The sequence below is a fragment of the Naegleria gruberi genome, assembly GCF_000004985.1.
Source record: "Naegleria gruberi genomic scaffold NAEGRscaffold_7, whole genome shotgun sequence".
NCBI classification, from domain to species: Eukaryota; Heterolobosea; class Eutetramitea; order Acrasida; family Naegleriidae; genus Naegleria; species Naegleria gruberi.
The window spans coordinates 354809-370491 of record NW_003163320.1 but is presented as its reverse complement, the minus strand read 5'-3'; the positions used below and the strand labels follow the sequence as shown (position 1 = coordinate 370491).

Genomic DNA, 15683 nt, shown 5'->3' with positions numbered 1-15683 from the left:
TGGTATTCAAACCTTTTTTAAAAATTAGATTTTGAGAAGAAACAATTGGATTGACGCCAAGAGCTTGAATTGGCTTTTGTAAACTGTTCATTATTAATTTTTTGAAATTGAGGTTCAATTTGAACATTTTCATTTTGCATTCATTGAACTGTGCACTTAAAATTAGAAATAAAACAAATCCAGAACAAAAAGATCAAAACAAAACATTCAATTAAAATATCATGAATTCATCAACTAGTAACAACCCAACTTCTGCTGCTATCAATACTTCAACAACATCCACAGTGAAACCATCTTGTTCACATTTGGCTACCTATGGAGGTGATTTGTCAACGGGAAGAATTGGAATATCATGTGGTGCATTTGATACTCCATTCTTTCAGGAAATGTTGAAGAGAGAAAGAGAAGAAAGAGAAAAGGAGAAGCATTAAAGTGTTTCGAATGATCAGTTTTTGTAAATATTATTAGAAATGTAAATAAAAGAAGCCCTAACTGTTCACTATCATTTGTAATCATTTGTATTGTTACAATGTGATCAATTTTGTCTGAAAGAAACGTTTCGAATAATTTAATCAAAAAGAAACTTTAGTTTGAATTCCCAAAATCAAGTTTTATACCTGATTTTAATCTCAAAAATTGTTAATTCTCTGTTTGATAATCTTGGTTTGGATCATAATTATGAAATTGAACTCCTTTTTTCGCCTTTGAATTTCCTGATTGAAAAGAAAGAATGGAAGAATATGGAACATCATTCTTCTTTCTTTTGGTTTCCTTATTTGTGTTATCTTTTGATTTTCTCTTTTTAGGGGCTGGCATTTCACTTGTTGAAGTTGAAGGTTGAGGTTGTTGTTGAATTGTATTTGAGGAGTTTACAATAGTATTATTGCTATTCGAAACTGTATTGGATGTTAATAAACTAAGAAAGTTTGTGGTAGAAGAAGCACTGGAGCTTTCATTTGAATTGTTAGAAATGAATTGTGATGAATTGTTGTCATTAAAGTTGGAAAGATTAATCACGTTAGAAAAAGTTGAAGAATTGGATGCAATATTATTCGAAAGTTGGGAATTATTTGCTTTCAAAACGGAGGAAGAAGTGGTAATGGTGGTTGCAGGAATGTTTTGATTCATTAATGATTGGTGGGAAGCATTTGGTGAGGAGGATTGAAATTGTTGAGGATTGACCAAACCAATATTCGAAGATTGTAAATGATTAGTTAATGAATAAACAATCGAATCCACATCCACAATTGGAGAATTTGTTTGTTGTTTAGCAACATCTTGTTGAAGATTGTGCATGTCAATATTCGAAACTAATTGATTCATCACCACATTCATTCTCTGATTATTATTTGGTAGCTGTTGTTGTTTGAGTAAGTCACCAAATGTTTTATATCTTTCCAATCCTTCAACCAATAATTCTTCCATAGATTCTTCCTTCATGAGTTGTGTAGAAGATGATGACGATTGAATGTTTTGAATCAGGTTTGTACCTGGTTGTTGATTCAAGGTATTTGCATTCAGCAACATGTTACTTCCCTTGCCACCACCAGTAAAGATAACAGGAGTTTGTTGTTGAGTGGAATTATTGGTTGTGTTGGATGACATGTTAATCACTCGATGTTGCAAAACTGTATGGTGTTGTTGTTGTTGTTGTTGAGGAGGAGTAACAACAGACGAAACACCATTCATTGCATTATGATTGAAAATGGTTTGAGGAGTTGTTGGTTTGTTGCCATTGTTGGAGTTTTCATTCACATGATTCATTATTTGCATGTTGTTGTGATTTGTGCTGCTGTGGAATTGTTGCTGCTGATTGTGGAGTGGTTGTTGCTGTTGTTGGTTATTGCTTAGGGAAAATATGGATGTCGTGTTGGTGTTGTTGGTAAATTGTTGTTGAGGTGTTGTTGCCATTTTTCTTTGTTTCTCATAAACTAATGGGATTGATTCGTTATGAAGGCAAAATCCTATGAATGATACATGTTGCTGGCCAGCACGATATGAAGTGATAATCAACCGGATGATTTTTGCTCAAACTTTACTTTTTGGCAATTTGATTAGTGACAAATGTTTTAGAATGGTAAGTCAAAGGGCCATTTATAAAAAAAATCACCGTAGTAAATTTTGAACTATGGACAACCAACATTTGTACTTGTTGACAGTCAATTGAAACAAGATTATATTGTTAATTTTGATTCTCAGACTTATCTTCCTTTTCTGAATCCTTAATTTCATTTTGTTTAACAATTGTTGATTTGAATAATTGTGTCATCTTTTCAACTCGTTGTTCTGGTGTTAAATTTTCATCTGCATGTTGATAATCTTTGCCTCTTATTATCCTTCTAATCACATTTTTCAAATCCAAAACAGTTTTAATATCGAAAACAAAGTAACAAATCAAAATAAAGATAATAGCAGCGGCAACATTCAATAATGTTCCATAGACAAGTGCGAGTGATGCTAATTTATAACCTAATACTCTAGCCTTTAATGATTCTTCTGGACTTAATTGAGGAATATTTGGATTATTTGCATCACCGTCATCGGAACGTCGTTTAAATCCGAACGAAGATCCAGAGGCTTTGAAAATCATTGACATGGCTTGTTTTTCAGAATATAATTGTTTTTCCAATTCTTTAATTTTACGTTCTTCTTCTGCTATTTCTTGTCTAAGTTCTTCTTCAGTTTTTGATGATTCCGATGTTGTTGTATTATTACTATTATTACTACTAGATTGATTTGAATTTAATGATTGTTTTGCGAATAAACATGAAGAAAATTGATGATCCAAGCCTTTGTGATTAGCGATCACAGACAGAAAATTGTTATTATTTAAACTGGTACGGAAATAATTAAAAGTTCCTGATGACAAAAGTCTCCTCGATGAAAGAATAGATTGTTTTAACATTTTTTTAAAAATTCAAACTTTAAATATTTAAATACTTTAACATTTAAAGTAATAATAAATATTATAACATTACATTAATATTAACTTTCAATACTTATTGAAAGATACTATTATAAAAATTAAGATGACATGGCAAATCTAAAATTAAAAAAATGTTTCTACTCAAGAAAGGCTTGTTAGTGAATGACGATAATGATCATCAATCTTCCGATCCAAATAATTTCTTCCTGAGTCTAAATAATAGTACTACCAATAATTCTTCTCTTTTAAATAATAATAATATTGTAGATTGCCTGGAAGACCATACCAATATTATTTCGGATCAAGATTTTAGGAAAATTGTAAATTTCAGAAGGCTGTTTGAACACATAAAGGAAGGAATGGAGAGTTTTGAAAATGTTTTGCAATTGCAAAAGTTATTAACGTTTTGTTCTGATGCAAGGGATTTATTAATTCATATTGAAAATCCATTCATCAAAGCCTATGGAGTGGATGCTTATAATCAAGTGGAGGAGGAATTTAATTTAGTGAATGAAAGAATTCAAAAACTATATCAATCAAAGAAACAATTTAAATATGTAGAGTTACCTTCTCTGCCTGAAACTGATTCACTTTCAAAGATTGTATCCAATATTCAAAAACATTTAATTGAACAGAAAAATCAAGAATCATCACTTTTGGATGAATTTGGAGAATTGAATGAAGATGATGATTTACAAGCCAATGAACAGGAAGAGGTCGATACTCAACAGAAAGAACAGGAAAAAACCAAGGAAGAACTTTCCAAATTAACATCCATGTTGAAAGAAAAAGCTCAACAAGTGAATGAATTTATCAAATCAGATGTAGATTCCATAAAGAGAAAGAGTGTAATATTGGAGAAGAGCAAATCATCACTGGATAGAGCTCAAACTGATTTGAATCAACAAATTTCACTTGCCAAGACCTATCTCTATTCACAAATTACCTTCATCGTGGTTGTTTTAATTTCCTTTGTATTTATGCTACTTTTAATAACTGTAATCCCAAGAATAATATAAAATCAATAATATTAAAGATTAAAATATTTTACAAAAGTTCGAAAATATTAGAAAAAAAAATGTCGCAACAAGAATCGTCATCGGTCCGTCTATCCTCTGGTTGGTGTTCTAAAATATGCGATCAAATTGCCTCCAATATTCCATTTGATTTAATTGACCATCCAATTGTTCAAGTAATTGATTATCCAATTTTATCTAAAGATCGGGTTCATATTTTTGCTACAGTTAGTGATAGTATTTATTGTTTACCGATTGTTATTCAATCCAATATGAGTACTCGTTTAAAATACAAGGATTGTATCCGATTGTTATCGGGTTATTCCATGTTTGATCAATCGAACAAGAGGTAGGAATTAATCTTTTATTCATATTTACATTTAAAGTGTTTTGAAAGTAACAAGTTTGGAGTTTGTCTCTACGAATGATTCTTCAATTTATGGTTTTCCAAAACAAATTCCTTTGCATCATTCGTACAAAGCCAATCATTTAGAATTCGAGATTAATCCTATTGTGAAAGAAGGTATTACAAGTCATACTTATTCACTCAATGACAGACATTTATTTTGTCTTTCATCTTGGAATGGTATGGTAAGTGTTTTTAGATTATTTAAACTTGTTGACAAATAATTAAAGACATTTCTTGGAAAAATGGATGAAAATAATTTGGAATTGGCCAATTTTAATCATTCTTTACCAGTAATTAATTCAGTAATGGATGCAAATAACGTTGTATATAGTAGTACAATAGATGGAAAAATTCATTCTATTGATTTTGTAAAACAGACTTGTAATAATGACATCTGTGGTGGTGATAAGACCCTCCGTCCTGGAAAAATCAAATATTGCCATTCCCTGAATACTATTATATCAAACCCATTCGATGGATCAGCTTTTATATCGTATGATATCAGAAACATTCATGAAGGAGTCACTTTGCCAATGCATAATGCATCTGTATTCGATATTAATTTTCCATTTATGGCTACTTGTAGTGGTAAAACTGTTAAAATATATGATATGACAAGAGATAAGGAGATCTATTCAGCTGAAATTATTGGCGTCTTTGGATTTATTACAACAGTTAATTTCAAAAACGATCCAGAGAGAGGCATAATTTTGGGAACAACTGGAGGTCAAATTATTTTACATAATTTGGTCAATTTTCATTTTGAATCCAATGAATATCTTTCAATATTTAAAAGTCCATCAGGCTACCCTCAAAACCATGTATATCCTGTAAATAGTGTTGATATAATTGATAATAATTATTTATTTATAACAGGATGCAATACTTGCAAAGTTGTAAATTTAAAACAATCAAGAGAGTTATTTCAAATCAAACCTAAAAATAGTGAAACAACGCAAATATGTAGTTTTGGAGCTGTTAACCATGACAAATCATTATTTTCATTTGGAATGACAACCAACCTTTATCAGAGTGTAGATACTATTGGTCCACCTGCTAAACTTGGCTTTTATAAACTAGATGATTTGAAAGAGATGTCAAGGTATGGATTATCATCTGCAATTTTCTCTATTCAAGATCCAGAGAATCCAATTACTTGCGATTTTGATAAGAATATTCGTAGAGAAATAATTGTTTCTGAAATGTCTAAAATGCCAAACACCAATTATTTTGACATGTTAAAACGAAGAAAAGCAAGTAGCAATATTGTAAAGCAAGCTTATAGGTTTGATTTACCGAACGAACTTGTTGGAAAAATTATTGAATATATAGAAACTCGACATTATCCAACAATTTCATCTGTTAACAGACAATTCAGAGAATGCTTATTCGAGAAGAAATCCATCACAATTCCACTACTTTTTGATAGGAATTTCTTTACCAAGTTTTTGAATGAATTCAAGAATTTACAGACTATTACCCTGAAAGGAGAGGCAGTCAGATGTATCAAAGCCCTGACTACAAAAGTCAAATCCAACCTGAAAACTCTGGTGGTTATATCTCCATCTACATTTTTATGTCCAACAATCAAGACAAATTGGTTTTTCAAGGGACCTAATTTGGAGAGTTTGATAATTTATAATTGTAAAAAGTTGAAAATAACTTCTAGATATCCAAACTCATCTCTCAAAAAACTTCACATTATTAATTGTGGCATTATAGGAATGTTTGAGTGTTATAGCTCTATCACAGATTTAGATATTTCAGGATCCAATATTGATTCACCTAAATTACACACCTCATTAAGAAAGCTTAAATTGAGTGGAAATGACAACCTAGATCAGTTTGAACACTTACATTTAATAACGCATCTCTGCCTTTCTGTTGAAAGAGTTATTCCAGAGTTAACACTTCCACAATCAATCCAATATTTAGATATTTCAGGATGTAAAATTGTAAAAATCCTACCAAGACTTCCTAATTTGACTCATCTAGTAATGGATAGATCTGATGTAAAGGTTGATTTTGAAAATTTGGGATCTCTTGTTCACCTATCAATGAAATACATCTGCAATACTGAACCTCTTGCAGTGGTGATCAGAAACAAAACACTTTCTTCAATATCAATTTTTGGATCCAACATTGAATCATTTAACATTGACTGCCCTTTATTGACCTATCTCAATGTAGGAAGCACGTGTATTAAGGATGATCAATTGGGCAATTGTTTGAATAAGCATTTTGGGCTTAAATATTTGCACACTCCAGATTGTATATTTATTGAAAATCCATTGAAATCTGTAGAAACTATTTTGGATTCATTATGCTTGTGGAATTCAACAAGATCAACTGTAGACTTTTCACAAGTTGATCTCACTAAGATTCCCAACATTAAAATTCAATGTTAACCGAATGTTTGATAAATTTATTTTGAGTTGATGAAGGATGATATCTTATTGGCAAGGAATTTCTTTTCTCTTTCATTTGAAATAGACCATGATTGTAACTTTGTGTTAACCACACTAGAATATGGAGATTTTTCTAAAACATTAATGAAATTAGAGTTTGAAAATAACAATTGTATGAATTCCATGTAAGGCTCGTTCTTTTCTATGAGTTCAATATTATCAGTGTTTGATTTGGATTTGAGTGATGTTTGACAATTTGAAAGTAAAACTTCAAGAATATCAAAATTAATATTTGCCACTTTCTTTGCTGTAGAATCTACAATAAACATTTCCAAATTCTCCTCTTTTCCATTTAAAACTAAATAGCTAATATTATTAATAATCTCTGGATGATGTGTCAAATGTTTAAGGAATGAATTCAAAGTAACGAAAGCCAATTTAGAGAGATCATTTTCTTCCTCATTGACTTTTTGTTGATAAATTTGTCCAATAGTTTCAGTCAATTGATTGGTACTAACCAATTCCAATAAACATTTACAAGTTTGCAACGTTCCAAACTCTTGAATAAAAGTGCCTGAATTAGCAACTCTAATACTCGTTCTCAAAGTAGCCATCACATTTTCCAAATGAGTTCTATGTGTTAACTTTTTACTTTCATCAAAAACACTCAAAAAGAGTTGTGTAAGAGTCTTACTATCTCTGAAATAGTAAATCAATGAATCTTTCAATGCACCTTCAATTTCTGGAGCCCACTATTTCAATAAAATCAGTCAACCCTCACTCTGTTAAAAAACTTACCAACCAAGCCAAGTGATAAACCATAATACCAAAGAACAAGGCACTAAACAATCCAACCCATTTGAAGAATTCTCTATTCCTTTCCTTTCTTCTTTCCTTTTCTTGTTTCTTATTATGTGCAATTCTTTGTTCTTGTTCCAACTTTTTTCTCTCCAAAGCAGCTTTCAATTGTTCTTGTGTAATTTTCATTTCTGGTTCCGAAGATGACAATGAAGAATGAACAATTTGTGAGAGTTTTGAAAAGTCTCTATGATTTCCTTGTTGCACCAATCGATTCATCATCATCATCATTACAATTCCACTACTGTTATTATTCAATAAGGAGCAACATGATGCTCTTCCTGTTGCTGCTCTTGCAACTCTCAGTGATTTATTAACAAGACTTGTTTGCATTTTCTTCTGTTGTTGTTGTTTGATATTTCGCCATCTTCTTGAAGAGGCGGCCAAAAATCATGCCATTCAAAAAAGGCGAAAAACGAATTGTTGTGAACAAGTTGATTGAAAATAGCCACCACTATTGTGTTTCCACTGTGTTTCAATTTTTATTGTAGTGAATAATAGAGAATGAATAGAATTAAATATTTGGAATTATTCCGATGATTTTTTAAATAATTAATATATTAAATTATTAATTTCCCATTTAACTAATGAACCAAGATTGAAATTGAATAATTATTATTCCAAAATGAAAGTAGTATTGAGAATTTACAAAATTTACAAATTTACTTCTTCTTGATAATATCTTCATATTGTTTTGGTGTCTTTGTATTAATTGTTAATCCGTGCATTGATTGAATATCCTTCTTTAAAATTTCCATCACCATCTTGTGTTGTTTGACAAGAGATTGTCCTTCAAATTTATTGGAAACAACAAGAATATCAAACATTGCTCCACATCCACCCGAAATATCATTTACTCTAATAATTGGCTTGTTTTCTCCATCAACAAAGTTATTTTCCAAAATTTGTGCCAAATCCTTTTCTGTTCTCTTCATTTCTGCAAACAATGATACGGAAGAGTGATAAGAACGATTTATCAATGATGTTCTATAATTTCCGATCATCATCATTGGATTGCATGATGATGTTGAAGACTTGATAATATTTCTTAAAAGCGATGTTTGTTTGAACATTTTTTTAATTTTTGAAATTAAAACATTTGGAAAATCCAATCAATATGAAAATTATTGATTATTAATTCACACACTTGAAAATTTCACATTATCACACATTGAAATGATTCTAAACATCCAACAGAACCTTCATGATCACTCATTTCACAAACCAAGCCTTTCACTTTTAACTGAACACTTGTTTACAAAAAAACTTTCGGAGTATGAAAAATCTTAGACGTTTAAAGGCTTTGAAAAAAAGGCACGAAAACTGCGACGACAATTTACCCTGCACCTCTTCTTCCATCATCACACTCAAACTCATCAACAAGTCGATAATAATATTCAAAGACTTGATCAAATTCTGTGTGTGATTTGAAAACTAGACCTATTTCTCTCTACTACTAATACTACTACTATTTGGCTCATCAGATCATTATCTACTGCGCGAGATATTTAACTGTAGTCTACTATCATTGTAAAGAGATCCGATAACATCATCATCATCATCATATAATTATTATAATTTAAATAATATTTGTACAATAATCAAAGGATGAATCGTCAATTTTCAGCAACACATTCACGATCTGCTACTGCTACTAGCAGTTTACTGATTGTTCTTATTGTTCTAATAAGTTTCTTGTTATTCAACAAGTCTGTATATTGTAAAATAAGATTGTCTACTAATAGTAAAGAAGCAAAATCCACAAGTACTACTACTGGTGGCTCCTATGTTCCAGTCTATATCATGATGCCACTGGATACAGTGAATAATGATGGCACCCTAAACAATCCGACAAAGATTTACAATAATCTGAAACAAGTTAAACAAGTTGGTACGGATGGGTAGGTTTTTTCTCTTTTGTGATTTCAATATTCTAACACACATTGGTCCTCAATTGCATGGTTTATTGCAACTGTTGTGGTGGTGGTCAAAACTCCTTTCCCAAATTTTGACAATTTTCTAAATATTTCAAATCTTCGTTCATTTGAATGTTGGATAATTTGGAAATTCAAACAATTGAAAATTTTGAATGTATCTATTAGAATTATGATAGATGTTTGGTGGGGCATAGTAGAGGGGTTAGCACCTAAAGTTTATAATTTCACAGCTTATACTCAATTATTTACCATGTGCCAACAACTGGGATTAAAAGTTGAACCTGTCATGTCCTTCCATCAATGTGGTACTAATGTTGGAGATGCTGCTTATATTCCACTTCCAAAATGGGTTCTTCAAGTGGGTCAGAATAATCCAGACATTTTCTACACAGATCAAAATGGCCATCGTGACAGAGAATATCTTTCACTTGGTGTTGATAATGTAGCAATATTCCCATCAGGTACTCCAGGAAAGAATAGAACAGCTGTTGATATGTATAGTGACTACATGAGCTCTTTTATGCAAACAATGTCTCCTTTCATTAGTAGTGGAGTCATTGAAGTTATTGAGATTGGCCTTGGACCTGCAGGTGAAATGAGATACCCATCTTATCAATTACAAAATAATTTGTGGACATTCCCAGGTGTTGGAGCATTCCAATGGTAAGTTTTTTTGCATTGAATAGTTCAATAATTTTTAGTTATGATAAATACATGTTGAGAAACTTGTCACAATCGGCCTCACAGGTTGGTCATGCTGATTGGGGTTATGCTGGTCCAGATGATGCTGGATACTATAATTCATTCCCATATCAAACTGGATTCTTTAGTGAAAATACTGCTGACAATTATGATTCACCATATGGCAAATTCTTCTTGTCATGGTATTCTGGACAACTCATTCAACATGGTGCAAACATTTTATCAAGAGCAAGAAATATCTTTGGTAAGAATATCAGAATTGCTGGTAAAATTGCAGGCATCCATTGGTGGTTCTTCTCTTCTAGCCATGCTGCTGAACTTACTGCTGGTTATTACAATAATGCTTTCAATGATGGATATGGAGCTATTTCACAAATGTTTGCTCAATATGACATTGATTTTGAATTTACTTGCATGGAAATGATAGACAATGAACAGCCAAGTAACTGTGCTTGTGGACCACAAGAATTAGTAGCACAAACTAGAGCCACTGCTTGGAAGTATGGTCTTGAATATGGTGGTGAAAATGCACTTGACATTGAAGGAAATTATCAAGCTAACTCTCAAATTATCAATCAATCTTTCTCAAATGGAAAGGCAATTTCTGGATTTACGTACTTGAGAATGACTGATACCTTATTTGCTCAAGGTAACTTTAATGCCTACGCTCAATTAGTAAGCTCTTTACATAATATTTCCTCTTCAAAGTACGAAAAGGTTGAATCTATTATTTCAAGTTTGAAAAAACAAATAAACAAACAATAATTTATTTATTTAACAATTTCACTGATAGCACTAATTAATTCTCTATGAAGTGGAGTAAATCTATCCAAATTAATGGATTTCATTACAAAATTGGTTTCAGATTTGTACTCTATTGTGAAATCACCTCCTTTTGGTTTTGATTTAGATGCCATCTCATTAATATCTGAAATGTTATCTAAACGATCTGCAAGTTTTACAAAGGCTGCTTCCAAACTCATGGTATTCAATTTTTCAATGAAATAATAACTTCTTCCTAATCTCTTCTTCATCACTTGTTCTGAAACTTCGTCAATTTCATTTTGAAGAACATTTACTAACAAGGAATTGCAATTTTCATCAAGACTCTTACTTTTGAAGAGTTCAAACTTTTCAGTTGCCAAAGATGCAACCTTCTTATCATCATTTGTACATTCTTTAACAATGTAAGCTGTGGTATAGCCAAAATCATCTAGTATTTCCTCAAAAGTCGTATCAGTATCTTCTCTGTAAATTATGAGCTGATTCATTATTCATAAATAACTCTACTTACAATGTGTCATGTAAAACACCAGCACAAATAATTGATTCATAAACGGAAATAATCTTTCCATTGCTAACAATATCTGCTTGTTGATCTTTTATTGTTTTAATATATTGATCATCATGATATTTTTCAAACAATTCCTTGATAGTGTTTGCAACTCTCTAAACACATTATCAGAATATATTATTGCAATTAAAATTACAAACCTTCGGATGCTCAACATAAGGAATTACACCTCCCTTTCGGAATTGGCCTTTATGTTTTTCAGTTGCAAATTCAATGGCAAGTTCATAGAATGACATTTTTTTTAAAGTTCAAATAGCTTTACAAAAGGAATCAGTTTAAACCATTTAAACCATTTAATAATTATTTGATGGAATAAAGGAATTGCTTTTTTTTATTTACATATTTGATTTAATAAATTAATGTTTTCTTTTGGATGCTTTCCATTCCATAATTTGTTTCTTGAATTCTGGAGCTGGAACTAACATGTCTACAGAGAGAGGAGAACGATTAAAAGGATCTTTTGGATCATTGAGTAAATGTCTTTCAATAGTTGCCCTATCAATGTAAATCTTAGATACAGGTAAAAGAACTGGATCTTCCATAATGGTATAGGTAAGAGGATCCAAAAATTCATCTGGTGCATCACTGTAATCCACATCTAGGTCAATTAACTTCTTTGCCTCCTCCAATGCCTTTAAAGCAAATGAATCGAATTTCTTTACGTAATCCTCAGTTTTACCTATTTTTCTCAAAATAGCAACAACTCTTTCGAATACGTCTGCTTTGAATGATCGTTCATCTTTGGCAACTGCAGTAGCAAATTCATCAAATGGAGAGAAGTGGATGTAAGTATCAGTAATTTCAGTCAATAGGTACTTTGCACTAAATGAATATTTCTCAGGATCTTTAACCTTCAAGTTTTGGCACTTAGGTCCAGCCAACTCTACAAGGAAGTAATTAAGCATAGAAGCAACTCTGTCAATCATCTCAGGACGAAGGAAAGGTTTTGGAATATCTTTAGAAAGGTAGCTTAACATATGAACAGTTTCATTAGCTAAAAGCATGTATGATTTGACCATACGCTCATATTGTGCAAGAGCTGTGGTTTTGTCAGTTTTTTCTTGTTGTGTTAATGCATTCCATTCAGTTGGAGTGTCCATAACAGTTTGAATTTCTTTGATTTTTTGAAGATCTTTCAAACTTTCGTCCAATAAGTAAATGGCATCGTTAAGCAACAAGTTGAAGAATTTCATAAAGCTTGTGTCATCCGTCTTATTTGTGATTTGAATGAATGAAGTCTTGTAAGGAGTACTATTCCATAAGCTCTTCAAAAGCAAAGAGATATAATAACGGTAGTTGAATTTTTCATAGAACGAGCTCTCATGTTCAATATCAATATATAATTTCAGCAAACCTGAGGTAAGGCTAAGTTGAGAGAATTTGTGGTTTGGTAAATATTCAACAAGAATTGGTGGAATAAAATCATTTGATCCAGCAGGAAGCATAGCACAATATAATTCTGGTAGTTTTGCCAACAAATATCTGTTTTTCACATATTTTGAATGATAGAGGAACATAGCAAACATGTCGAATGTCTCGGTAAGAACAGTACTAGATAAGGATTCAGGCTTGTATCTCAATAAGAAAGTGAAACATGTCACTATATCTTCTAGGAAGAATTCTGGCATGGCAGCCAAGTCCTTTGAAGGCTCAGAAGGGAATGTAGTGTGAGTGTTACCTGCTACAAGAGGAGTCAAAGGATAATTGGCGGTATTCGTAGGATTTGCCAACTTTATAAGCCATATGCTACAGAATCTATAATAATCTAGCATTGCCTCAAGTAAATTTTGATCGAAAAGATGAGTTTCAGCTGTCCATCTGATAATGTAATATAAATCAATTTCTTTTCTTACTTCTGGACTTGGAGTTGCACCATAATGTCTTTGAACATCTTGCAGTCTTTTTATGGCGTTTTGATACTTTTCCTGTGTAACTAAATAGCCAAGGTGAAGGGCTCTATATGTAAGGAAGAAGCACGAGCTTACAAAACTAAAATCTGTGTTAGGTTTGGTTTTGTAGTACTCTTCAGATTCTTTTTCTGCCATATTAAATCTTGCATCTGATTTGAAGTTTACATCCTTATTCATCATAGGATAGTCAACTTGAATTTTGGCAGTAGCAGGTATCTTGCTATCTTCAATTTTAGTAAATGGTTGGGAAAGCTTCAATAATATAGCACACAAGTTTGTCATAAAGCCTTCCGTTGAGATAACATGAGGATCTGCTTGCATTTTTGCTCTTGCTGAATTATAGTCCACACTCAGTGATAACCATTCAATTGTTTTGTCTCTGGTTTCTTTTGGTTTCAAAAGATTCATGAAAATTTGCTGTAATGATGTATGGTACATATTAATCTTGGATCTGATTTGATCTTTGATGTTAGCAACATCTTGATTTGTCAATCTCTCAATATCATTTCTAAAGTATTGTTCACCAACTTTTGGTTGATCGTAATAGGCAGTAATTTTGAAAAGAGGTCCCAAAATAGTTTCAAATTCGACAGAATTACCATTCTTTCTTCTTGGTAAAAAGAGTGGATGATTTACAAGTACAATAGAAAGTTCTCTCAAAGCAGTGAGTCGCTTAAATCCATAAATATATGGAGAATAGTCATCAACAAGTGTAATTTTCAAAAATCTAGTTGAAATATCATTGAAGACGGGAGCAAAGATTGTTTCCAAAGTTTTTGGAGAATCAGCAAATCTTGTGACAAAATCTTGAAGGAATGTGCCTGGAATATCTCCACAAACATAATCAACAAGTTGTAAAGACCCTTGTCTAGAAATATGCTCTGGTTGATCGAACATATCTGGATCTGTCAAAACAATACCACAATATGAAGTAATAATTTCCTTGATATTTTTGATGACTTTGATTTGTTCTTCCTTTTTCTTATTGTCTAATTCTCTTTCTGATCGTTCAAAGCATTCCATCAAGAAGGAGAAAATAGTTTTTGAACCACTATGTTCGAAGCCTCCTTTAGAAATACGTTCAATCAAAATAGATTCCACATCATTTTCAGTAAATTGTGAGTTAGATAATTCAGATGCATAGTCTTTCAAGTAGTACAAAGTACTATCCTTACTTGGAGTCAAAGTGACTCTGAAAATCTTGGAAATTGTATCATGAACAAATCTTTCCTCCAAACTCAAATTCTTCTTGATAATATCTGATTTCAATTTTGTAATAAATTGATCAGTGTAAAATTTAAAATAAATTTGAAAAATACGTACCATCGGATGTATCCATTTTGTTTAGATTACTTGATGGTGATTTTGCTGATGTTGGAGTTGTAGCCTTTGGAGTACTAATAGGAGTGAGAGTTTTTGATGGTGGTACAAAATCATCTCGTGTATCCATAGCATTAGATTTAGGAGGTGAAGAAGTCTTGATAGGTGTTGTAATTGGAGTGACTGTGCCCCCAAGCCTATTTAATCTCCTCAAACGGATTTCATCTGCAGACAATCCAGCATTACTGTCAACATTACTAGGGCTTTGATTTGTTTGTGTTGTTGGTGTTGTTGTTGGAAGTGTAGGTTGAGTAGTTGTGTTATTGGTTGTAGTATTACTATCATTTGATGGTGTGGTATTATCTGATGATGTATTTTGATTTTGATTTTCTCCATCACCACCTCCAGAATTGAGCAAAAACCTTCTAATAAAGTTAGACATTGTTTCCTCCTATTACCACAGCAAACACAGGATCAGACTGTACAATTTTTTTATTAAAACTAGTAGAAATATTTTTAGCTTTTCCTTCCCTTCAATCCATCCACGCTTGAGTTCTGCTGCTAATTCAATTCAGACACTTTAAATACTAATTAAATATGGATCAATCGATTTTTTTAATAATCAAAAAAGAAAAGAACAATGGAGTACTTAAAACAAGTCGTTTGTGTAATTGAAATTGCTTTTGGCCTAAAAAATTCTTACAATTCAAGAACAAGTAATAATATAGAAAGAATCAGATAGTGAGCATCCATTTACCTTACTCTCCACTCCCAATGTAAACCCAGGACAGTTACTGCTGCCTGGTAAATCTCGTAGGAATCCATTGCCTCGGAAGGTGGTTT

At 31.9% G+C, this 15683-nt stretch overlaps 8 protein-coding genes across 8 annotated transcripts; 3 read left to right on the top strand and 5 right to left on the bottom strand.

Annotated features, from left to right (window-relative positions):
• Positions 1-497: 497 nt before the first annotated feature.
• NAEGRDRAFT_78500 (uncharacterized protein) lies at positions 498-1911 on the bottom strand (the record flags this gene model as incomplete). Its single annotated transcript, XM_002681032.1, has 1 exon — positions 498-1911. The coding sequence occupies one exon, from the start codon at positions 1909-1911 to the stop codon at positions 640-642; it is 1272 nt and encodes a 423-aa protein (XP_002681078.1). The 3' UTR covers positions 498-639.
• A 271-nt stretch (positions 1912-2182) lies between these two features.
• On the bottom strand, positions 2183-2905 carry NAEGRDRAFT_46560 (uncharacterized protein; the record flags this gene model as incomplete). The annotated part of the gene is made up of 1 exon (XM_002681031.1): positions 2183-2905. The coding sequence occupies one exon, from the start codon at positions 2903-2905 to the stop codon at positions 2183-2185; it is 723 nt and encodes a 240-aa protein (XP_002681077.1).
• A 178-nt stretch (positions 2906-3083) lies between these two features.
• Positions 3084-3955, top strand: NAEGRDRAFT_57076 (uncharacterized protein). The gene has a single exon (XM_002681168.1). It carries the CDS (start codon positions 3286-3288, stop codon positions 3943-3945), a length of 660 nt encoding a protein of 219 aa, XP_002681214.1. The 5' UTR covers positions 3084-3285; the 3' UTR covers positions 3946-3955.
• A 303-nt stretch (positions 3956-4258) lies between these two features.
• NAEGRDRAFT_78498 (leucine rich repeat protein) lies at positions 4259-6762 on the top strand. The gene is made up of 3 exons (XM_002681167.1): positions 4259-4291; positions 4329-4533; positions 4579-6762. Exons 1-3 carry the CDS (start codon positions 4269-4271, stop codon positions 6757-6759), a joined length of 2409 nt encoding a protein of 802 aa, XP_002681213.1. The 5' UTR covers positions 4259-4268; the 3' UTR covers positions 6760-6762.
• A 147-nt stretch (positions 6763-6909) lies between these two features.
• Positions 6910-7950, bottom strand: NAEGRDRAFT_63620 (uncharacterized protein; the record flags this gene model as incomplete). The annotated part of the gene is made up of 3 exons (XM_002681030.1): positions 6910-6961; positions 7087-7511; positions 7558-7950. The coding sequence occupies 3 exons, from the start codon at positions 7948-7950 to the stop codon at positions 6910-6912; spliced, it is 870 nt and encodes a 289-aa protein (XP_002681076.1).
• Positions 7951-8279: 329 nt separating this feature from the next.
• On the bottom strand, positions 8280-8552 carry NAEGRDRAFT_30986 (uncharacterized protein; the record flags this gene model as incomplete). The annotated part of the gene is made up of 1 exon (XM_002681029.1): positions 8280-8552. The coding sequence occupies one exon, from the start codon at positions 8550-8552 to the stop codon at positions 8280-8282; it is 273 nt and encodes a 90-aa protein (XP_002681075.1).
• Positions 8553-8950: 398 nt separating this feature from the next.
• Positions 8951-11021, top strand: NAEGRDRAFT_78497 (beta-amylase; the record flags this gene model as incomplete). The annotated part of the gene is made up of 3 exons (XM_002681166.1): positions 8951-9518; positions 9720-10184; positions 10277-11021. The coding sequence occupies exons 1-3, from the start codon at positions 9226-9228 to the stop codon at positions 11019-11021; spliced, it is 1503 nt and encodes a 500-aa protein (XP_002681212.1). The 5' UTR covers positions 8951-9225.
• A 901-nt stretch (positions 11022-11922) lies between these two features.
• On the bottom strand, positions 11923-15292 carry NAEGRDRAFT_78496 (ubiquitin-protein ligase). Its single transcript, XM_002681028.1, has 2 exons — positions 14844-15292; positions 11923-14779 (listed from the first exon to the last, which is right to left on the bottom strand). The coding sequence occupies exons 1-2, from the start codon at positions 15280-15282 to the stop codon at positions 11967-11969; spliced, it is 3252 nt and encodes a 1083-aa protein (XP_002681074.1). The 5' UTR covers positions 15283-15292; the 3' UTR covers positions 11923-11966.
• Between the last annotated feature and the right edge of the window lie 391 nt (positions 15293-15683).

Bases quoted from the DNA above. Each gene is read 5' to 3' on its own strand.
- NAEGRDRAFT_57076 (XM_002681168.1), top strand. From the start codon at position 3,286: ATGGAGAGTTTTGAAAATGTTTTGCAATTGCAAAAGTTATTAACGTTT.
- NAEGRDRAFT_78498 (XM_002681167.1), top strand. From the start codon at position 4,269: ATGTTTGATCAATCGAACAAGAG. The intron at 4,292-4,328 runs GTAGGAATTAAT...TTACATTTAAAG, and splicing joins TTTGATCAATCGAACAAGAG to TGTTTTGAAAGTAACAAGTT. The intron at 4,534-4,578 runs GTAAGTGTTTTT...AAATAATTAAAG, and splicing joins TTTCATCTTGGAATGGTATG to ACATTTCTTGGAAAAATGGA.
- NAEGRDRAFT_78496 (XM_002681028.1), bottom strand. From the start codon at position 15,282: ATGTCTAACTTTATTAGAAGGTTTTTGCTCAATTCTGGAGGTGGTGAT. The intron at 14,780-14,843 runs GTACGTATTTTT...AATTGAAATCAG, and splicing joins CAAAATGGATACATCCGATG to ATATTATCAAGAAGAATTTG.